At 42.3% G+C, this 23,882-nt stretch overlaps 2 protein-coding genes across 12 annotated transcripts in view; one reads left to right on the forward strand and one right to left on the reverse strand.

The window, feature by feature from the left end:
* LOC142020639 (diacylglycerol O-acyltransferase 1-like) overlaps window positions 1-14,060 on the reverse strand; it is a 45,565-nt gene extending 31,505 nt beyond the window's left edge. Inside the window, exons 1-7 of one of the 11 annotated variants that reach the window (XM_075008693.1) lie at window positions 13,945-14,060; window positions 12,871-12,989; window positions 12,071-12,540; window positions 9,167-9,272; window positions 6,228-6,315; window positions 4,055-4,095; window positions 2,163-2,248 (exon numbers count right to left, since the gene is read on the reverse strand). In XM_075008693.1, coding sequence (XP_074864794.1) covers window positions 2,163-2,248; window positions 4,055-4,095; window positions 6,228-6,315; window positions 9,167-9,258 — 307 coding nt within the window. In that variant the 5' untranslated portion in view covers window positions 9,259-9,272; window positions 12,071-12,540; window positions 12,871-12,989; window positions 13,945-14,060. Of the gene's footprint in view, window positions 1-2,162; window positions 2,249-4,054; window positions 4,096-6,227; window positions 6,316-9,166; window positions 9,273-9,362; window positions 9,382-12,070; window positions 12,831-12,870; window positions 13,504-13,608; window positions 13,689-13,829; window positions 13,906-13,944 lie in introns of those variants that run through there. The other 10 variants (XM_075008691.1, XM_075008697.1, XM_075008699.1 and 7 more) reach the window with 10 other exon arrangements.
* On the forward strand, window positions 13,840-23,358 carry GINS3 (GINS complex subunit 3). The gene is made up of 3 exons (XM_075008717.1): window positions 13,840-14,253; window positions 16,612-16,845; window positions 18,998-23,358. The coding sequence occupies exons 1-3, from the start codon at window positions 13,918-13,920 to the stop codon at window positions 19,226-19,228; spliced, it is 801 nt and encodes a 266-aa protein (XP_074864818.1). The 5' UTR covers window positions 13,840-13,917; the 3' UTR covers window positions 19,229-23,358.
* The last annotated feature ends 524 nt before the right edge of the window (window positions 23,359-23,882 follow it).

The raw sequence follows: 23,882 nt of genomic DNA on the forward strand, positions 1-23,882 counted from the left end.
TTTGGCATACATATGGACTCAAGTCGTTATTAAAGCAAATTCACTGCTGAAGTGACTATGCAGCCGCTCAGCATCAACCAGCTGGATTGGGGAAGGGAAAATCTCTTTTCCTACAACTTCCCTGAGATCTTCTTGTCCAAAACTGGGGTTTGCATAAAGTGTTTCAGCACTTTGTGCCAAGAGGCTGTGAGCTGTTCTCATTCATCTCAGTGAGATGTTAACATTCATATCTGACAAAGACAGTTTAAATTCAAACTTGTTGATTATTTTACACCTAATTATGCTAGAAAAGACAGCCACTTATTCTTGTCTTGAGGACAGAGACTGAGCAGAATATCATCACTTCGTCACTCCTGAGTAAATATAATGAAACGGAAGGAAAATTAAAAACGACAAGCACCATACGCTTAAATTTGTCATGCCGTATGGGGGGAACGAGATGTGCAGTTCTCATTAATAAGGAGCTGAAAATCACTTTTCCTGTGTGCTACAGAGAAAAACCACTGCCACTCTTTAAAGCCAAAATCAACTTAAATTCAGTACAGTTATCAGCATTCTGCTGGAGTCCGGAGTAATTGTATCAGATCTTTATTTTCAGGGTTGACTTAGTTTTTAAAAAAATATTAGCATTTTAAAATTACTTACTGGCCATGTCTACACTTAGAGAAAACTTCGAAATAGCCTTGCTAATTTTGAAGTGTCGCAGCTGGCAGCATGCTAATGAGGTGCTGAATATGCATTTTAGCACCTCATTAGTATTCTTTGAAATGGCCATTAGCATGGCTATTTAGAAGTTTTCTCCAAGTGTAGACATAGCCACTATGTCTGTACAGCTGCACTTGTTTGTAAGAGGAAGTAAGCTGCTCTGTAAATCACAAAGGTTTAAGATACTGGGCCCAGTTCATTTGGAAGTCAATAAGAATTGTGCATGCACAGTAGCTTCAGAAACAGTCCAACTGTAGAACGACTGATCTCACTCGAATTAGGGAAAATTGGAGCTTTGATTCTGATGGAATGAGAATGAAACTTGCAACCATAAAGGTCAAGCTCATCTGTGCAGGAGACAGCTTTCCTGGGAGCTGATCCAAAACTGTGGAACGAACTCCTCGAGGAACCAAGGACTACCCACAAACCTCCCCAACTTCTGGTCCACACTGCAGACACACCACTCTGACCTGACTTCTCTAACACAAAGACCAAACAGCACAGTCATTTACAAATGCAAACAAAACCCTACCAAAACAAAGTGCTCCCACTGCAAATCTCCCCTAGGGGAGACAGAAAACAAGTCACATGTGATGGATGCTGGTCATGCTGCTTAATGCACCACTGGAAAGCACTCAGGGCTCATTCTGCTGGCATAACTATATCGATCAGGAGTGCAAAGAGGTGTGATCCCTGACCTCCATATCTGTGTTGGTAAAGCCTCTAATACATATATACATATACTGGTAAAAAGCGCTTTTAGGGGACTTATGCTCTCACCCTCACCCCTATTTTGCTCTGGAGCTTGGAAAAAACACACTGTCAAAAGTGCATGTATGCCAGTATATGCTGTGACCATTCTAGGAGCTCTTTGCCTGTATAATGCACGGCACATCTGTATGAACAAAGCAGTCCTAATGTTAACCTGGTCTCAGATGCTATGGTGATCAGGTCAACAGAACAACCAGCAGAAAATAGTAAAAAAACCTCTTCTTTTGAAGCATTTATCTTACAAGCTAAATGGATCCACCTCTGCTTTCTTTTACAGGTACTTACACCACTGATGTATTTGGCCCTCATATTTCATTGCTAGGAGATATATTTTTATGTTTTTTAAGAAAATCTAATCCCAAGGCGTCAGTCATAATAACTTGAGCTAGATTCATTCTTGGTTTGGCATTCTCACTGAATGTACTTTTGTTTTATTTCACTAATACCACTTGTAAATTTGCAATTATACAAAAAAAAAAAAAAAAAAAAGAAGAAAAGCTTTACCGGCTATTTAAACCCTGGCAAAAATCCACATCTGGTTTTGTGTGATAAAACTGGATGCTGCATGTGATCCAGAAAAGTGCAAAGAAAATATATCTTACAGAAATATTTCATGGGATGCAGTCAAATCCAAAAGTGACACTGTTGGCATTCAGCAAATGATATTTTGCACACCGTCAGCTTACCAGCAATGAGATATACTGCTGGCCACTTATACGGGTCTTTCAGGAAAACCGAGATGATCTTGACTGGGTCAAATAGCAGTCCATACCTGACAGAGAAAAACAGTGAGGTGGTGGAGAAACTCTATAGTTTGATATTCTTAGAACAATGGATACTATACTTCTGCCTAGGAGTCAAATTAAAACACCTGTCTCATTTCTCCTACTTTGAATCCCCAAATCTCTCTGACCTGTATTAATTGTTCAAAATGAAGACTGCGATAGAGCCAGTCTTTGGTTCAAGTGACTGAAACCAGCTCCCTTGTACTCTCTCCACGTTCCAGCTGAAAAGCTACAGTTTACTGTCACCCAGGGGTTCAACAAGAGGTAGCAGTTGTAAAATTTTAGTTAGGGTTGTGCAGGTGCCTTGTAAGTGGCAAGTGCCCAGAATCAGCACACGTTTCCTAGCACTACAGCCCTGACCTCTAACTGGACAACACTGCCTACTTGCTAGGAAGTAGTGACAGATTCTGAGCATCCCAAAGAAGTGGAGACTGGGCACATATGCTGCTTCATGCCTCTTCAGTTGGCCTTTCTAGATAGTTCACCTTGTTTACGTTCCCCACTGCCTAGATTAATAGCTTTTCCAAATATAATAGAAGCCTGATTGTATGAACAACGAGTTGTAGGAACCATTTTTCTGCCACCAACTGTGACTTTAACCCCTTGGCCAATGTTCAAGTGACTATACAGTTTGAAAAGGCTCAGAGAGCAGGCCACAAAGAAAGGTAGATCTCTCAAAAAAAAATCATGTATACTATATACACTCTTTACCATTCATGAAGGACACTCATTGAACAACTAATACATTAACATATGCAGCATACTACTGTAATTTCAACATTTCAATTTTATTAACTTTTCAGTTCCCACTTAGTTCATAAAATAAGGGTGCTATAGTACTGCAAAATATCCTTGCTGAGCTGGTTCTGATGGTCATCATATTATATGGGCCAAATTCTCAGCTCCGGAAATGATGGCAGTAGATGTCTGCTGTCGGGTGGACAAATGATGTACACAATAACTGGGGGATGCATGGGAAGTTTGGTCCAGGACACGAGGGCAAACCCATACTCAGCTAAAACCTACCATGGGATTGTTAATGTCCAGGCAGAGTAAACAGATTTGTTAAGCACTGAAGGATGAAGATCTGAATTAATTGTGCTAGGATATGAAACCATGGCTAGAGAGTATTGGAGGGGTAGCCGTGTTAGTCTGGATCTGTAACAGCAACGAAGGGTCCTGTGGTACCTTACAGACTAACAGAAAAGTTTTGAGCATGAGCTTTTGTGAGCACAGACTCACTTCATCAGATGCTGGTCTTGGAAATCTGCAGGGCCAGGTATAAATAAGCCAGAGCAAGGGTGGGGATAACAAGGTTAGCTCAGTCAGCAAGGGTGAGGCTTACTACCACCAGTTGATCTGGCGGTGTGAACACCAAGGGAGGGGAAGCTGCTTTTGTATTTAGCCAGCCATTCGCAGTCTTTGTTTAAGCCAGAGCTGAGGGCATCGAATTTGCAGATGAATTGTAGCTCAGAAATTTCTCTTTGGAGTCTGGTCCAAACTTTTCTGTTAGTCTATAAGGTGCCACAGGACCCTTCGTTGCTGTTACATGGCTAGAGAGAATCTTTTAAATCTGCAGCTTAGACCACTATCCCATCCAGTCCCATGAACAACTCTGGGACACTGTTATAGTGTTTCGAGGAAAACTTGATGCAGTTACTTCTTTTCTTGCTGTTAAATGATATATCAAAAAAGGACTTTTCAATCACTATATGCTCACTTCCCCTACAACTAAAAATTAAAATCCCCCAGAACTATGAAACAGTGCTTTACTTATTTAGTGACATACTTACCTGATGAAATTCTCAAGGCTCATGTGAACATGAGTGAGGACCTAGGGTAAAGAAACACAGTTCACTAGAGAGCTATGCAAAAACACACTTAAAATATCAGCATTCAGATTGGCTGGAAATAGTGTGTAAGAACTAATTTCATTTGCATAAACCAAAAAGTTTATGACAAATGCATTCGTTTTGCTTGATTAGAATTGGCTAGAGTAGCTTAGAAGTTGATGGGTCCATTCAGAATAATCAAATTTATGTAAAATAGCCTATTATTTTTCAAACTGATCAGCAATCTCAATGTCAAACTTCTTGATGAACTTTGTTTTATTCTGATTAAAAACGACAATCTATTCAACGGATCTCATGGGAGAAACCATATATTCTTCCCTCCTACCATGTAAGTCAGGAGTCACTCCACACAATGGAGTTATATCTGTGCATATCTGGCACGAGAAGAGAATAAGTTCCAGTAACAAAGTGTGCTGTGGAAGGTAACAAATTTCAGGGATGGACGGTGTTAAACTCTGGCTTGGTCTACACAAGGATATTAGGTTGAATTTAGGTGACTTAGGTCAAATTTCTAAGGAATCAGTCTACACTCTAGGGTCTGTTCCGTTGACTTTATGGGCTTTTAAGGTCAAATTAAGGGTAGCGGAGGCGAAGCATTGTGAAATTTGATGTTCCTGGCCTTCTGGAGTTGTCCCACAGTGCCCCAATGTAAACCACCCTGGCCATCACTTTCAGCTCTGCTGCTCTCCAGGGCTACATCTGCACTAGAAGTATTTGCCTACAGAAGTTATTGTCAGAAGAGATGTTCCAACAAAACTTCCGTTGACAGATCACGTCTACACATAAAAGCAGATCAATCTTTTGAACTGCTCTGCCGACAAAAGGGCCACATGGAGCATCTACACAGCTTTTTTAATGACAATTTCTGTCAACACAACACATTTTGTGCGTAGATGCTCCACTAGTTTTGTTGATAAAATCCCAGTTTTGTCCCCTCATTATGGTTGCCAGCTTTGACCTTGTCAGCAATGCACTGTGGATACCTATCCTACAGTTCCTGCTGACCTGTTGCATTATGGGTTTCTGTCCCAGTGTTTGACAGAACAAAAATGTGCCACGAGGGGCACCCTCGACTTCACAAAACAGGGTGCTAGAAAATTGACCTTAACAAATTCAACTTAATTTTCTAGTGCAGACATACCCTCTAACGTAGGAAGGTGCTAGGTGCTAAACCCTAAAGGAGGAAATGACTGACTGCTTGACTGAGCAAGACGAGCTTCCCCATTCTAGGAAGAAGCGAGGTCCTCTCTCTAAAACAAACTAAACAAAATGTTTTGAATCTGGTTCTCCATGGCATTGTACCAGACTTGCACACACAAAATTCCATTCAGGAGAGGCTGTGGGAACTGGGCTTATTTAGTCCGAGGAAGATAAAAGTGAGGCAGGACTTGACAGCAGCCTTCACCTCCCTGATGGGGGGATTTCCAAAGAGGGTGGAGCCAAGCTGTTCTCAGTAATAGCAGAAGACAGAACAAAGAACAATGGTATCAAGTTGCAGTGGGGAGAGGCTAGGTTGGATATCAGGAAAAATTATTTCACTAGGAGGGAGGTGAAACATTGGAATGGTTTACCTAGGCAGGTGGTGAAAGCTTCGTCCTTACGGGTTTTTAAGGCCAGGCTTGACAAATTCCTGGCTGGAACAATTACTTTAGGCTGGTCCTCTTCTAGCCCTAAACTTCTATGATTTTATAACTGCAGGGGCTTGAAACTGTGGGGAATCACGCTGATTCACTGGGATCTACTAGAGAAATATGTTGACCCACGTTAGACAGGGTTTCATGTTGTATCAGTGACTTGTTTAACCCTGGAGGAAAAACACATTTGCAGACCATTTCCCCACAATTCTAAGCTGCAAGTCTTTACAAAGAGTTAGTTTTACACATAAAGAAATATGAAGAGAATGGAAAGTTACTGACTTGGTACAACAAAGAAGTGACTGCTGTACCTAAATTTAGGACCTGAGACAAGAAATACCAAGCATTTTTGTTAAGTATTACCAAGTAAATCATAAAAGGTTTAATCTATTCAGCATTTTCCTGTAAGAGTTTAAAGTTAGAAACACTAATTAACCATCAGTTATTGTTCTAAATTACGTGCTGATTTTTCCACTTACCAATAGGACTACAGACCAGTTAAAAATGCCTTGAAAATTACTGAATCCACTCCCATATGATAATAAGGATTCACACAAAGCATGGCAGCTACGAAAAAAAAAATCAAAGAATTGTTGTAATGCTTTCATTTTTACTGAAAAGTTAGTTTTCAATAGAAACTGGAGTATTTCAAAAATAAACACACTCTCACTTTAGTTTTCCTTATCAGTGTGTAAGACTTCTTTCAAAACTTTGAAAGTTTCTACACAAACAGTTAATTTATGGAATGCTGGGGAGTAAATCTACTCTATTCTAGCCTCATACAGGCTAAGCATTCTATAGCCCCTGTTGACATCCCAGTAATAACTCCATTATGCAGTATGCTATGCTGAGACAGAAACAGATTAAAATGCACTGGGGAGATTTTAGCATATAGTAGTAGGGTTCCCAGGAACACTTAAGAGTATGGCAAACTAGTGCAGGACAGATTTAGAGTACATCTACACTACCCTGACCAGGTCAATCTTCTGGGGTTCAATTTCACACACCTACTGGGGATGTGTGAAATTAAACTATCAGGGAACAATCCCTGTACTTCTCAATCTCCCATCAACCTCCCTCAGTGAGGACGGCCAGGTAAATCAATTGTAGATAAGTCGATTCCAGCTATGCAGTTGCTGTAGCTGGAATTGTGTACCTACAATCAACTTTAAGGTCTCAAGTAGACTTGGCCTTATACTGCTGCTTGACATGTATTACCTGTGTAGTCAAGTCCTAATCTTATACGCCAACTGTAGAAGGCATTAATGTCACAAGATTACAGTATGGCCTATAACACCCTATGCTATACTAAGATTTAGAAAACCTGGTTTCTATTTTCTGCTTTATTGCTGAGTGACTTGGGGCAGGTTACCTTATCTTCCTGTGCCTCATTTTCACTAGCTGTAAAATGTGTTCCTCCTTTGACAGGGAAAAGTACTTGAGGATCTATGGGTTGACAAGACCTAATTATTATTAATGTACCTTCCAAGGGTCTAGAAGCCACAGAAAGGCTGTTATTCTCACCCAGGCTCCATCAGTAACTGGAAATTCCTAGCCTTGCTTTAATTTTTTTCTACAAGAAATGAATTAGCAAATAAGTTGCACAAGAAGGCACAGATTCTCTAATATTCATTTGTATGGAGCAGGATTCATTCCCACAAGTAACGCCACTGAAGCCATAGAACTATTTCCACAAATACTGTCAGTCCTACTCAATGTAGGAGTTGAAAAGTCTGTCTGGTCACTGTAAGTACGATACCCCATCATCAGCCCAATTGGCTGAATAAAAAACCCAAACTCTTCCTATCAAAAATGTCACAGTAAAGAAATGGGCTTAATTAATGTTTGGGATAGTTTCAGGTGAAGGATAACGACAGTAACTTAACATCAAAGCACACATGACAAACACTAAGGGCCTCATCTTCAAATCTGTGCATATCCCCAACAGACAGGAACATTACCTACGCACACAATTACCTCTATTCCTTGCATTATGACACAGGGTGAAACACTAGGCTGGAGATTTGGGGCTCCAGATTTTGGGGCTCCAGATTAATACAAAGACAAAAGGGCTACCGCCTGCTTTACCTCAGTTTCACTGACATAAGATCAGATTATTCCATTTGCCCCCTAACCACCAATATTTACAGGTGCAATACTTCACTCTCCTCTTTGGGGGGAGGGGTGGGAGTCAGGTCTCAACCATTACCCCTTGTGAGAAGATGGACATTCACCATGTCTGTTTTCTGTGCCCTAGCCTGATTTCCTGCTCCTTTTGCTTTTGTATTTCAACTTGGCCTAATTTTTGCTTCCTATCTTCCCATCATCTTCTTTCCCCATTCTACTCCACTCTTTGCCCTCTTCCATCTTAGGTCAGTGTATTTTTAATTAATTCATATCTTTAATGGGTCTGATCCTCCTCTCAAACCATTGTATGCCATTGTAACTCCATGTGACTTCAACAGGATCACCCCCAATTTATACTAATGCTCAGCGGGGGTTTTTTGTAAAAAAAAAAAAAAAAAAAAGAGGAGCAGATACTCAGCTCCTCACTCCCTCCCCCAGCTGGGGCTGGGGCTGTCGCTGGGGCTCTGCACTCCAGCTCCTGGGGACCCCGGTCCCCTCCAGCTGGGGTTCCCAGGGCTGGGGCTGCCAGTGGGGCTGCATGCCCCAGATGGTTCCCAGCCACGGGGCTGGTGGGGTTCCCCTGTCACCCAGCTGGAGATCCCACAGCTGGGGCTCCCAAAGTGCCACTACTCAGTTACCAGCAAGTGCCAGCACAAAAGCACTGCTAATGCTCATGTAAATATGGAATTATAATTCCACAGTACACAAGCACTTATACAAAAGACCATTCCCTTTCTTTCAACAAGGCCAATAATAATCTGGTTTGCTGTTCAAGGGCGATTATACACATTTTTGAATGCTGGAACTCATTCAAAACTCACACAGTAAGCTACTCCCAGTAAGGTGTCTTATCATGGAAGGGCAAACTATATAAAAAGAGGCACATGATCTGGCAGCTGAATTCCAACGCTTCTTACAACACATTCAGAGATACAATTCTCAGGCCTTGTCTACTCTTAACAATTAGGTTTACATACTATGGTGCACGGGGAATGGAAAATTCACATTGACGAGCACCATCACTATGTCATCCTAAACCACACAGTGCATGTGGCTTGGATGACAGAAGAATGCTTCCTTTGTCCTAGCTAGTGCCACTGGGAACGGTCAGTTACCCAAAGCAATAAAATACCCCTTCTATCACAGTAGGAAGGGTCTACAGTAAGGCACTGTAGCACAGTAGCTGTGCCAGGTATAGCACATACAATGTACACATGGCCTCAGTGTAGCCCTGTAATAAGAGTGCTCCTTGAAATTATCTGATTACTTTATCCTTCTGCTTGCTCTGTACCTCAGTTTTTCTGGGTCGTCTTGTCTCACTTCAGGCTGAGGCATCTCAGGATTGATGGAAATATTAATTTTCTTTTTTCTCCTTCCAGACATTTTGATCCCAAACCCTAGAAAAAGATTACTCTATTTGTACAATACCCTCTTCTCACAATCTCTGCAAAAATCCATTTTAATCACAATGATTTTGTTCCTATTACTTGGTTAGAATGGAATATCTTTTTTAGTCCAGTCTTGTAAATTAAACTCTTCACCACAAATGTCCTTTAGAAAGGTCTCTTGAAAACTGTTACACCACTCCACTGGATAATATGCAAGAACGGAAATAAAATTATCCCGAAGTTTCTCTCACATCACAAAACAAGGGCAGTGCTTAAGACTTCTACCTGAAATACACTGTTTTCTTCCCAGTGGATGAAGGCTTGGAATTCCAGGAAAAAGACCTTGTCATTTTTATGTGAATCTTTTTTCTGGTGTTGGTTTTTGCCCTGCAGTTGTGCATTCCACTGATCCAAAGATTTCACGTATCTCATTAATGGGGAAAAAAGACTTTCGAAAAGTGGCAAAATATGGGTGTTCTATTTGTACACACATGTGAAAGGAACATCTGCACTTTTGATCTGTGTGTGTTCTTTCTACTCAGATAACTATCCTAGCAAGCAAAAACAATGAGGAGTCCTGTGGCACATTAAAAATGAAGAGTTTTTACCTACAAAAGCTTATGCCCATATAAATCTGTTAATCTGTAATGTGCCACAGAACTGTTTGTTGATTTTGCCGGTATAGGCTAACATGACTGCCCCTCTGAGACTTGACTTAAATCAATTTAATTTGGATTTTCACAACTTCAGTATACTGGAGTTCACAAAAACCTACTGTTACTTTTTATCTACTTATGTTTTTGTATAACTCCTATTACCGTGGTAGCTTAGCCCAACATTTTGTATTTTAAAAAAAAAAAAAAAAAGTTACGATGCCATGTTCCTTGAACAAAAGAGATAATAGAAGATTTAACAAACTGTTGAAAATTTGGCTGTTTTAGCAAGCTTGATCTTGATCAAAATATCAGTATGGAAATGAGCAGTCAAAACAATATCAGGCCAGTCTGAAACCAGCTCGAGCAGAAGGCTGCATGGAGAACACTGTGATCATAAGAATGTAAAAGTATTGAATAAACCAATATTGGCTGGTGAGTTAGTCATAAACTGCAAAATCTTTTCCTTTATTCTTTCTCTTTTTTAATATATATGATTTTAAAGGAACTACAGATTGAAAATCTTGAAAGATTTACATGTAAATTTTTGGTTGTCAAGTGCAGTGACTGATTTTGCCCCACAAAAGAATATAAAACAACTTTTCATGGTAAATTACCACACCTTCTTTTTCTGATTCCACTTCTCTATACATTTCCATTACTGTTTTTCACAGGAAACAAAGAGAAGCTACACCCATGTGTAACCCCAGAGGCACTGAGACCACTGACCAGGGAGAGTGAAGTCTCTGCTTTAAAGCCTTGGCTGAGAGGAAAGTGGCTTTTAGTTCATATGACAGAGTGCAAGGCTTTAGCCCCAAGGTGACAGATTCATTCTCTCATTCTGATGACCTGGGTGTGTTGGCCTCACACACTTAAAACACTCTCCAAATTTTACAAATCTGATCCCACAAGTACATGAACTTATTTGGGGGCAAATAAGATTCAGTGGATTCAAACCAGATTTATTCTAAAACTATGGGTGTATTCACAGTTGTAAGTGTGGTTCTGAGACAAATTCAAAGGTGGTCCAAATATGGACCTAACTTAAAGCCAAGTCTTTTACAATGAATCTGTGGATGTTAATTTTAAAACTACTAGGGAGAAATTTTGCAATTCATAGCTAAATCATCATGATCCTATACTCATTAAAACATGCTGAAAGAAGTCTTATGATTACAATATTCCTTATATAGTTCTATTCAGGCTTTTTTCAGACTAGCCTGTTTTTGTCTAGGTATCATCCTTCAACTTTAATGCTGACCGCAATAAAAAAGGATGTAATTTTCAAGAATGTTCAAGAGAATTAGCCCCTGACTCCTACTGAAATCTGCTTAGCATTTTTCTAAATCCCACCCATAGCTTTGATCCATTCCTGGTCCATTTGCCTGTTTGTCTTTGATTGACAGGGAAATAGTGAATATCAAAAATATCATTCCGCTTAAGTCATCTAAAACTGGGAACAACCCAAATCGCCATTTCCCATGGGTGTACAGATGCTCATAGTTCTTTGAAACCCACTTAAATCTGTGGGAGCTCAGACTGATAAACAAAGCTATAATCCCTGATACAAGGAAAATAAAATCTTTACCAATAATATAAAATATAGTAACACTACAGGTGTTTTGTTGTTTTATTTCTCAATATGCACAGTTAAAGGCAGGGCAAACAAGGTTTAAATAAGCAAAGAAAAAAAATGAATTCCCAAACAATATTTAAAACCTTTTAAAATTTCTAAACATTACAATGACAAAAGAAATAAAATTTTGCTCTCAGTTAAATCAATGTAAGTCAGGAGTAACTCCAGTGAAATCAATATAGTTACTCTGTAGTTATACTTATGTACCCAAGATCAAAATTTGAACCAAAGTGTTGGAATTTAAGCTACAAGTATTATCTCTGGTCTTTTGAATTATAGCACTGAAGTGAATGTGGTATTTGAAATCAAATCCCGTATTCTGCCTCAGCATGGAAACAATTTAATAATTAAAGCTTTGGCATTATGAGATCATTTAGATCTACTTAAATCTGCTTAGCATGGATATTAATTTGCCTGGATTTTCACATTGTCCCTTAGTAAGCAGGATGACCCATGTTCCCACTACCAAAACAAAAAGAGTTAAAACCTAATGACATACAGACTCAATTCTTACTTACTGCATTCTTTATACAGTTTGTGGATGAGGCCCGATTCACCCCTTTAGGCACAAAGGGGGTGCAGTTTGCAGTGCCCCATGCTGTTGGAGTGGCTGAACTGAAGAAGATTCAAACCTCAAATGCAGGCACTTGTGACATCACAAGGTTCTGAGAAGGAAGGCTAGCCTTAAACTCAGTCAACAAGACTCCAGGATGGTTTGTACCACTGACCCTGTTCCAGGCTGACTTTCTGCTGTCAGCATCTCACTCCTTGAGTTGCATCAGTGTGAACCTGTCCCGGTGCATATGTTAGATCCAGTTGGCAATGGCTTAGTTGAAAAGATTAGCTTATGACAATGTGCTGAAGGTTAATTGAGATACTCAAAGACAGTTAAGTGCCTCAGTTCCATAAGAGTGAAGTGTGTGTCTCAATACCTTTCATATTCTAGGTCAGAGAGTTTTGCATCAAATAAAAATGCTTTGATTTGCATCTGGGAGTAGATGAAAAGACAGTACAGTTTATGGAATGCAGATATGTTCTCATGACAACCTGCTGATAAGCTTCTGAATGATTTGTTTTTAGTGTTAATTGAAATTCACTAGGGTGACTTTTGACCCCCATTAAAATCAATGAGAATTCAGCCTTTAGAATTTCTCCCTAGATTGTTCAAATCTAAATGAGTTGTAAATTCTGAGAGGCACAGATGGTCTTCCTATGAATCTATATGGCACGATGAACCCTTTGGTGCAACATGTAATTCTAAAGTCCTTTCTCAAAACTTGACTCCCACCCCAGCCCCTCTACTCTCTGATTTGCTCACCTTTTTTCTGATTTGTCAACCTTGATTACTATTTTTGGTTCTCCGTGCCTTACATATTGAGTCTGTTCTGGTATGGCTATGGTCTGAAGAAGTGGGTCTGTCCCACGAAAGCTCATCACCTAATAAATTATTTTGTTAGTCTTTAAAGTGCTATACTGGACTGCTTTTTTGTTTTGCAGTGGAGTGAGACAGACTGCCAAGAGGCTAGGCTTTGATACAATCGTCCTAATTCCTCCAGGGCGGTCCTGTATGCAGGGCTGTTGGAGGTTACCTACGCTATCTCCCACCAGTGTAATGTTATTAAGTCACTGAAAGGCATAGCGCTGTCTCCAGAGGGTATTCCATAGAGACTCAACCTGTCCCATCAACCCGAATGCAAACTGCCCCTCTGCACTGGGAAAAAGGGGAGGAGGGCATCACTAGGAGCCAGGGGCTGGTACGCACCCCTGGGGCGGAGCTGGGTGCAATGCAGGGGCAGAGCTAGTGACCATGGGGGCAAACTGCCAGCACTGGGCCTGTTTTCTGTTTTTGTCACTGAACGTTGGGGCGGAGGGTCCCCAGGAACAACACTGCGTACTGGGGTCCCCCAGAGAGCATCACTGAGTACTGGGGACGCACGCAGCGCACTGGGGGTCTCCCCAAGAACATCTCTGAATATTGGGGCGCCCCCCTCAGGCCCATCCGAGGTCAGCTCCCCCTCCCAGCCCCCCCCCCCGGCCGCAGGGGGCCTCCCCTCACCCTCACATGCTCCGCCTCCCGCTGGCCCCCGAGGCCGCGCTCCGACGCCGCGCTGTCGGTTACCGGCCGGAGTCATGAGGCAGCACGCGCCCCCCTCCCCGCCCCGCCCGCGCGCTCCCAACAATCCATCAGGTAGGGCGGGGTCGCGGCACCCCCGGCGGGGGGCGAGGTGGCCAGGAAACCCCCCCCCCCCACTCCCGCCCCGCGCGCCTCCCACCCACAGCACGACCGGGGAGCAGCACCGCTGGCCTCCCCGCTCCCCTCTACACGGACACCCATCGGCTGCGCGACGGCCGGCAAGAAGCGCGCATGCGCGTCCCCCTCGATTGCTCTCGCCTGGCGTGGCTGCCGGCTTCCGACGCGGGGAGAAAGGGACGCATGCGCATTGTCGCTCCCTGGCCTAGCAGCTACTCCTGCCTGGCAACGGCAGAGCGCGGGAATTTAGGCCGTCGCTGCCGCTCTGCCATGTCCGAGGCCTATTTCCCTGTGGAGCCCGGGCTGGGGCCCGAGGAGAACTTCTTTTCGCTGGGAGACATCCTGATGTCCCAGGAGAAGCTACCGGGCCGTGTGGAGGCCGCCCTGCCCCGCCTGGCTGCCGTGCTGGGCAAGGGCGCGGAGGCCGGCCGGAGCGACGGCATCCCGGAGGTAACGCGCCGCCTCAGGGCGCAGGGACTACACTTCCCGGCAGCACCGCGCGTGGCCACGTGACGCTCGGGGTGAGGGCGAGATGAGACCCGGGGTCTCCGAGGGGTGAGCGGCCGGGTGGAGCGGTGCATTCTGGGAAGCGTAGTCCCCTCCGTGTGACTGACTCCGTCACGTACTGCTAAGGCCGACCTGAGTTCCCTGAAGCGGGGTCGTCGCCCGTTGTGGCCCTGGGCGCCGTAAAGGATCCTAGGCTCTGCGCACGTTTGTGTCAGTAACGGGTGCCGCGGGAGGCCGGGCTGCCGGCGGCTACTTATTTAGCTGCCTCAGCCTGTGGCAAACAAAGCAAGCAGGCCTGTAGCGCCTTAAAGGCTAACAATAGACTGAAAGAAAACAAGGCAGCGGGAGTGTCGCACTTTAAGGACCAACAAAAGGACTTATTCGGTGACGAGCTTTCATGGGACAGACCCACTTCTTCAGATCAGTCTCGTTGCCAGTCCAGACTGACGTTTATAAGTGCAGAGGACCGAACAAAAAATTGCAATAAAAACTGACAAATCAAATAGGATTGAAGGAAGGGGGGGGAGAGGTGGGGGGATGTTCACTCTGTTGTGTGAGATAATTATGAGCATCAAAGGAAGGGAAGCCGTCCTTGTAATGGGTGAGGTAGTTGATGTGTCTGTTCATAGCACGAGTTAATGGGTTGAATTTGAATATGTGCTCTGACTCACAAGTGTCAGAGAGGTAGTCGTGTTAGTCTGTATCTTCGAGAACAACAAGAAGTCCTGTGGCACCATATCTGTGGGTCTATAAGGTGCCACAGGATTTCTTGCAGTTCTCTAACTCACAAATCTCCTTCTAATCTGTTGTTAAGTTCTTTGTGTTCCAGGACACACATTCTTAGGCCTTTAACAGAATGGGCCACTCCATTGAAGTGTTTACTGACCGATTTATGCGTATTGAGTTTCTTGATGTCTTTGTGTCCGTTTATTCTTTGGCGAAGGTTTTGCTCAGTCTGTCCAATGTGCCTAGCATCGGCATTGTTGGCACATAATAACATATATAATGTTGCTGGAAGTAACAATAGACTGTAGGTGAGGAGCTTTCATGGGAAAGACCCACTTCAGAGCTGGAGAATTGTTGAGGGAAAACTGAAGAATCAGCTAAATAGGGGTGAAATCAGCCTGTGGAATTCATTTACTAACAATTACTGTGGCTAGGGTTTTTTTAAAGGGTCTGGAAATGCTCTGCCTACTAAATATTCAAGTGAGGGGAGTCATTTGGTAGAGCTTGTAGTTACTGTTGGTTCGTTGCTTCTTTAAATTGTGGTTATTGGCTAGGGATCCTGCCTTGTAATTAATCATAGTCTCAGAGGGGCAGCTTTGTTAGTCTGTCCCTTCACAAAAAAAAACCCACCAACAAATAGTCTTGTAGCGCTTTAAAGATTATATATATATGAGGTAATGAGCTTTTGTGGGTGAGTAAGACCCACATCCAGAATCTGATGGAGATCCACTTCCACAGATTCTAGATGTGGGTCTCACCCACCCACAAAAGCTCATTGCCTCACAAATAACATTTTGTCTTTCGGGTGCTACAGGACTACTGGTGGGGGGGCATTGTATATAGAATAGAATTTCAAAGTTATGAAACAGCTCAGGAGCAGAGGTTCTAATTCAGACGTTTGTAGTTCTGGAAGAAATGTTGGGATTCTTTCAAAAGTTTACAAGTGAACTTTAATACAGTTTTCACATTTTATTATGCAAAAGAAAAATACTGCTTTTAATGGTCGTAATGCAAACGAAACAAGTACAGACACTGTTTCCTTTAATATGATGAACTTTTTAAACTTTTCCTTTAATTTTTAATAGCTTATATTTAAGACAGTACTATAATGTATTTGCCTTTTTCCCCTCTGCTGCCCATTTGCCTGACCCCTGTTCAAAATGAGATGTGTGTTTGATTTGTCAGTTTGTACTCCTGCTATTCATAACCAGGAGGTTCTACTGTATGAGTAAAATTATATCCTGGAGTAGCCCTTGTGAGGGAACCATATATAAGCCAAGTTGTACATATCTGAAAGTATCTGCAAGATCAGGGATTCTACCTGTAAATATCTTTGCGCTGTAGTATGTCACCCATTCCAACAAAATATTGGTGTTCACAGACATGGCCAATGACACCCAATTTTTATTTAAAAATAAACTTGATTTATGTTAGTTTTTCACTACTACATATTGAAATAAAATCACTGTCTTGGGAGTCTCAGTATTCATCTGAGTAATATATATGTTTGTCTCCTGGTCAGAGTTTATTTACCTATATATTTTGGGTTGATGGGATTCTGTTGTGTGCATTCAGGGCTCAAAGGTGGAAATACCCTTGTGGCTAGCAAAAGGATTGTATGACAACAAACGGAGGATACTTTCAGTGGAACTGCCAAAGATTTACAAGGAAGGCTGGCGGACAGTGTTCAGTGCTGATGCTAATGTGGTTGACCTTCATAAAATGGGGCCATACTATTATGGCTTTGGATCCCAGCTCTTGAATTTCGACAATCCAGAGAATCCAGAAATAGCTCAGACTATACTGCAGGCAAGTATTTGAACCATTAGTTCCTTTGGTACCTTTGTTTCCTTTTTCGTTGCTGTACTCAGGCAAACCTTCTGTTGTAAACAGCCTGATTTTAGTTTAAATAAGGACTTCAAGATCAGGCCCTCTGGCCTCAGGTGTGCCTGTAAAGATCCCAGTGAAATCAGTGGTATTCATGTGTAGGAATGCAGGAGCTGAATTTGATCGTGTGAGTTTTGTGTATGCAATATACCACCTGGAAGAGGAACCACTTTGATACATTAATTCTTAATTAACAGAAAATGTGAAGAGTCTATCATAGATGGCATCCCCTCTGCCTCAGAGGTGCATTTTTAGTTGCAGATGTCCTTTTAAGGCTATGCACATCATTGTATCACTGCTTCAGAGTGCAGCATGTAGTCCTCCAGTTGTACATATTAGGGATGCTGCTCCACGGTGTACCAATTTGTTTCTTGGTATAACAGTATCCAAAACAAAGATGGCAAATAAAGTAATCCCACAATACAGCCTTGCCCGTTCTCTGCAGAGTAAAAGTTAGACAGCCCCTGTGGAAAGGGTGGGAGGTCTGGGTTCTTTTGTGTATCTGAGAGGCCCAGGTTGAATGCCCAGGGCTGTAATAGAAAGAAAACAAAGTGAACATGATCTCTTCACTTTTCCAAGGGTCCAGCAGCAGCAGCAGCTCATAAATTACCCTTACTCTGTGAGCCTAAGGTGCTCTAGCTGTGCTTTCCTCTGGATGCCACAGTGCATTGAGCAAGGATTCATCCTTGTGTGGAGCTACCATCTCTGATCTTGACAGGCCTAGCAGATGCCCAGGGCTAACTGTGCCCAGAAGAGTTCTTTAACTCCTTTGTGACTGCAGTGACCACTGTAGTGTTCCTCTTCTCTGCTAATGAGAAGAGTTGTGTTTTGTGTATCATGCCATAAATAATGTTCAAGGAGGTACGTATGAAATATGACTGAAGTACAGAGACCTTATTGAGTGTTTGAAAGTATCTATTTGATGCTTGTAGAGCACTCAAATCTGAGTTTGGATGTCAAATAGATCCAGATATTATACATAAATAAAACCATCGTATTTTAAAAGACTGTTGCTCCTAAAAGCGTGGCTTCCCAAGTAAACCTAAACCCAACTGCCAAAGATAATCAGGGTTTATCCTTTTTTTTTTTTTGTACCCTAGTGGTAGAAAAAATATAAGATGACTACTTTGTTTATCTGGCTTTGTTAAACTAGTGTTTTGCCCACTGACAAGCTCGGGAAGACAAGAGGCACAGCAGGAAGGAGAGACTGGCTTTTAGTCATGGTCGGCAGCTGCATGCCGTACTTGGAAACACCTGTACTCATTGTAATAGGCCTTATCAGCCACCTGTGGATCCACGATTCCCATGGAAGATGATCATATTCAGCAATAAGTGATCGCTGTCATCGTTTAGCATTTTAAATGTGTTATTTGTGTATTGTTTGAGTTATACTGAATATGACCTGTTTGAGCAGCATCCCAGCTATCTCTCTCATAGAGCTGGAAGTGACCTTGAGAGGTGATCAAGTCCCATTCACTCACAGCAGGACCTATCACCAAACCACTGAGCTACCCTCCCTCCAAGTACTTTGTATTTACCAAACCTCCCTCTGTCTCCAATCAGGAATAGTAATATGCCCTTAAAAACGGAAGTCAAATTCTGGCTCAATCTGGCTCAAAGAAAGACATTAAACAGCATTGTGGAAGAAAAAAAACCAACATATCCACAGTTTCATGGTCTGCAGCTGGACAGGCCCTTGCCCCAAAACCAATGGCATCTTCCACTTTGAACAGAGATGGAATTGTACTTGTATTATGTTTCAGTAGCTTCTCTGGGCCAGTCACTGGAACGCAAAAGTCCTTCTTGACCAAATCTAATTCCACCTCGTAGAAGGCAATGGTATATGTACTTTCCAGCAAGTATTTTGTATGTTCACCCATCACGAAAAGCTCATCTTTGAGTACGTCAGGCTTATTACCAGCAGTCAGGAGCTAACCCAGAACAAATCTGTCTATGTACAGACAGTATAGAGACTAGAACTGTGAATCATTGGGCTCCATAAGCAAAGGCTTCTAGCACTTAAGTTCAAGAAGAATCTCCCTCAGCCACTGGTAATTCTGCTTTTCTCCCTTAGACATTTATTGGCCGTTTTCGTCGCATCATGGACTCCTCCCAGAATGCCTACAATGAAGATACCTCTGCACTGGTGGCACGACTGGATGAGTTGGAGCGAGCATTATTTCGAGCTGGCCAGAAAGGGCTGAATGACTTTCAGTGCTGGGAGAAAGGGCAGGCTTCTCAGATCACAGCTTCCAGCCTGGTCCAGAATTATAGGAAGAGAAAATTCACAGACATGGATGGCTGAAAGCACGAAGGGCATGCATCGCTAATGGGCCACTGAAGTAGAGACCAACCTTGGAAAGGGACAGACTTTCCTCCTAGTTTAACTGATCATCTTCTAATAGTGTTTCCAGATTAGAACAAAGCACATTTTAGAGAAATATAACAGGAATACACCACAAAATTGTTTTATAGCATGCATCTACTTTTCCTACGTATTTTAGGCTTCGTGGCTAAATGGATATAAAAGTCCCTCTTCTGAAAGAAGATAATTTACTATTTATTATTTTTTATCATCTAAACAGATCTGCAATTGTAAATAGAGGTTTTGAAAATGTAGTTCCTTCTATTTCACCCCCTCCTTGAATCCCACCTTCCCCACACATATCCCTGGGTGCTTACATGGGAAGAGCTGGTTTGAACTTTATGATTCTGGAAGACATCCCAATAACATGAGGGAGAAGGAGTGGTACGCATTGCATTGTTATCCTCTTCTCTCTTGTTGTGCCTTAATGCATCAATACAAGCACCTTTGCTCAAAGCACTCATCTGTCAGCTGATCCTTTTGCTGCTTCAATTTTAAATGTGATTTTTAATGCTTGTCCTCGGTACCCCAGTAGAACGGTCTTCTGTGTGTCCTCACTACAGTTAAAATGGTGCTGCAAGTTTTATGCTCTCTGACTCCCCATCTCTGCTGCTATGCCCCATAATCAGCCTACCTCTGGCTGAGGTGGGAATGCAGAGTCCATTGAATGGTGGTTTTTGTGATATGAACACATTTGCATTGGGATTAAATCCCAATATTTTTATAGCAAAGTAACTTTTAGCATTTGGGGACTTCTGTGCTTTATAAATGAGCATTACTCTCTGGAGAAGAACTTACTGTGTGTGAACCTCTGAAATTGTCTTGCTGCTGAGACGCTGTCAAGGAGCAGGAGAACAACAGCCTCTCAGAACCCTTAGTCATAGTTAGTGAAGTCTCATTGCCAGAATTCACTATTCTTTACACAGCTCCCAAGCATAGTGATGTGTTCATATGCTTCTGTGGGCATAGAAACATCGCCCATCTGACTCCTTGCTCTACTGAGGCAAACCCTAGTATTTGCAACATGTCACATGAACATGACTAGGTCGATAGAAGGTGCTAGCCTTTGAGATATGTATGTTTATGTAACCAGTGACAAATTTTACCGCATTTTTATATTTAATTTTGGAGTTTGTTCTCTCCTCCCGCCCCAATTACAGGGAAAGGGATTTGATGTTTTGAATGTAAGCATTCTCTTGCAGCATGTGCAGCCCACACATTGAAGCATTTTGATAATACTTAGGAATTAGAAAAGGAAATTGCTGATAATACAGTATTTTTATAGTGTTTATGTTCAAAGAACTTTCCAAATATTAACTGTTGGTTGTACCTCGCTGGTCTGCAACTCTGTGGTTTGACAGTAGGACCACAGATGTTATTGGACCAGAGAACCCAGGTGGTTGGGAACAGGGGCTTCCCAGGAATCTGGCTGCAGAGGGGTTGGTAGTGGAACCAGGGCAAGTGCCTGGCAGGGCTGGTGGTTGGGAGCGGAGCTGGGCTGGCAGCAGGGGGGCTGATGCCCAGGAAGCCAGCCAGGGATGGGAGCAGAGCCTGGTGGACAGGGCCAACAGCAAGGTTAGACGCCAGGATCCAGGGCTAGTGGCCAGGAGGCGAGCCAGGTTTGGGGCTGGCAGTCCCCCTGCAGTGCCCCAAGGCCATCAGCAGAGGGCATGGTATGGATCTCCCCAGTCCAGAAAACTCCCTTTTTCAGGACCAGTCAGGTCCCAAGGGTGTTTAACCAGGGAGATCCAACAAGCAACTAGTTCTGTCCCTTGCAGTGAGATTTTGAAAAGTATTATCCCCATTTTCCAGAGGCTGAGACTGACTCCAAAGGTCAGATAACAAGATGGCAGAGCCAGGAATACAATCTGTGTTCTGACTCCAACTCCAACTCCATGCTCTAATCATTAGAATGCAGGTGCTCCAAAATAAGAACAAAACAGACACAGTCTGTTTTTGTTGCCCAGGGTGAGTGAAATGAATACAGAAACCAATCGGCCATGTGATTAAAACTAATTTAGGTTTTAAAAACTTAGTTTTAAAGGAGACAGTACTGACTTGAGATCTAGTCTCTTTCTCAAACAACACAAGCTCTCTAAGTCCCCTTACCAATTTTTGTGGCTACACAACCTTATGTTTTGAAAAAATGTTTTCTCTCAAACAATAAAGACATTGAAACAACTCTCCAAAAAGGCTGTCAAGTGCACAAAGTAAATAAACTTACAAACTTGAAAATAGGGTTTTTTTTCTCTAACCTGTTCTGTAATCTTGGATTTACTTATAACGATAGTAAATACAAAATTTTCACATAAATGTTGCTCTTTTTTTGGTACTTTCAGGTGTTATTAGTAACCTCCCAATAGGACTTTTTAAAAGAACCTGATAGTTAACCTGACAGTGTCCTCTGAAATTGAAGCTTGTGATTATTAGATCTAATGCTCTATTGATTTTCTTCGTATCTTGTATGCCTTAATTCTATTCAGAAATATTTCATGGCTGTTTCAGAGATCAGATGCCAATGTGCTGTTTTTTAAGGTATCTGGCTAGACTTACTATGTAATTTGATAAACATAAACTGTAGTTCATAATCACACAGGAGTGAACTAAAGTGAGAAGAGTTTGGATTTGCATACTAGTGAAAAAGAAACAATTCTTGGTGTTTGATGAACAAAGTTACACTGGAATACTGGCAGCAAAGCCCTACCAGAACCAATGAGTTGAAAACTCCCTCCCTAGCCTACATTTGAGCTTAGAGTCTCTTTAACCTTTTTAAAATTGATTCTCGGGTGCTTTTCTTTATAGCAGAGGCAACCACTGGTGCATGAGCACCAGTTAAATATAAATAGCTTTTCAACCAACATGCAAAATCACCCATTCCAGTTCTTTTCTCTTTTTTTACTTGTATTGCAGCTTCTGAGCCAGTTGCTCTGTTCTCTTGTCAACGTTTCAGTCTGTCCTCTGGGCGTGGGTTATTTCTGGTTGTCAGTGACAAGGTATCAATGGCCCAACAGACTGTAAGCATTAAGTCTTGTCATTCTGATTTCTGTATTGGAAATTAGTCTCCATATCGGAAAGGTCATGCAAGATCAAAAAATAGAAACCAGGAAAAGGTAAAGCAAAAAGTGGCACCAGACCTTTTAGCATATTGTTTGCTGTGAAGACATTCAGGGTAAGATTTTTGAAAGTACCAAAGTGAGTTTGGAGCACAAATCTTACTGCAAATCAATGAGGCTTGTGCTGTAGTTCATTGGAAAATCCCACCACTATTGGCAAGAGTGATTATGAGCTGATGCCTGCAGATGAGTTAGCGACTGAACCTACTGTGTGAATTTGAGGAATGGAGTATGACCCAGGGGCTTCTTGTTGCCAACTTGCAGAGATCACAAAAGGTTGTATGGGGATCTCCTAGGTCAGATATAGGCATATTAGTACGCCAAAGGGGTGGCATATAAAGTTTGTATTGAGGGTCTTTCTATCCATTTCAAAATGTTTCTAGGGCTAATATTTAAGGCATTACTTATCCATACAGGATAATGTGCCCTTAAAGCTTTAAGGGTGGTAACCAGGAAATATCATGCAGTGGAGAGGTTCTTTTTAGGTAGAGGGTATCTCTGGACTTGTTTCCATGGGCATGTGTGTTCATGGTGTATTATGTGTCTCACAACGGATGCCAACTTGGAGACTCAGCCAAATGCTGACTGAGACTGCAAAATCTACAAGACAGGAGTATACAGTCAAAAACAACTAGCAGAGGGCCTTTATGAATTACGGTTTATATTTTCTCTGGTTTATGTATAAGAATGGTGAATAGTTACGAAATGTCTATGGGGTGCAAACCAGCATCCTGGAACTTTCACCGAGTAGACAAAACTTGGCTTGACTTTTTTCATGAATGGGTGATTATAGCCAAACCTAGGTGTAAAATGCTCCAAGGATTTTGTGTGAGCATTACTCTGTTACACACGGAAGTGTATAGATTAGAAGATGTGGTATTATTTTATTTTATATGTAATCATTTGTTTTTAGTACTTGCTGTCACTTGAATTTCTACATTGTGTTCAATAAATTTTTAGTTGTTTTCACTGTATCTAAGTGTGTTGCATCAAGCAGAGGAGTAATCTGAAGTGGAACTGGTAAGCCGGCCTGTACTGTCTCCTTAGAGAGGCAAATCCGTGGATACTGCAGATGCCCACCGGTCATTGGCTGGAAGCTCTCTGGAGAGTCTCTCAGAGGTTGGAGTGTTCCTGCAGCTAACCTATAGAGAGGTGGCAGGGCCTCTATAGGCCTAGATGGGATGGTTTGTGTAGCCTGTGGCCAGTGGAGTTAAGGAGATGATCCATGGCAGGCATGGACAAAGCTCCCTGATGCTGAGGTTGGCTGGTAGCCTCAGAACTGTGGGCACCTCCAGAAAGCAGCCCATTCAGTCTGATCACTTCTTTTTAAGCAGTGATGTGTCAGAACAGCTGTACTCAAAATTCTGATTAAGGCTGTGGCACAATCCATCTTGATCTGGCACAGTGCTGGTCTGAGCCAGCCCAAATATAGCAGGGGGTAAACTTTCTCTCAATATAGAGTGGCTGCAGCTGTGGTGTGT

The sequence above is a fragment of the Carettochelys insculpta genome, chromosome 14 (assembly GCF_033958435.1).
Source record: "Carettochelys insculpta isolate YL-2023 chromosome 14, ASM3395843v1, whole genome shotgun sequence".
NCBI classification, from domain to species: domain Eukaryota; kingdom Metazoa; phylum Chordata; order Testudines; family Carettochelyidae; genus Carettochelys; species Carettochelys insculpta.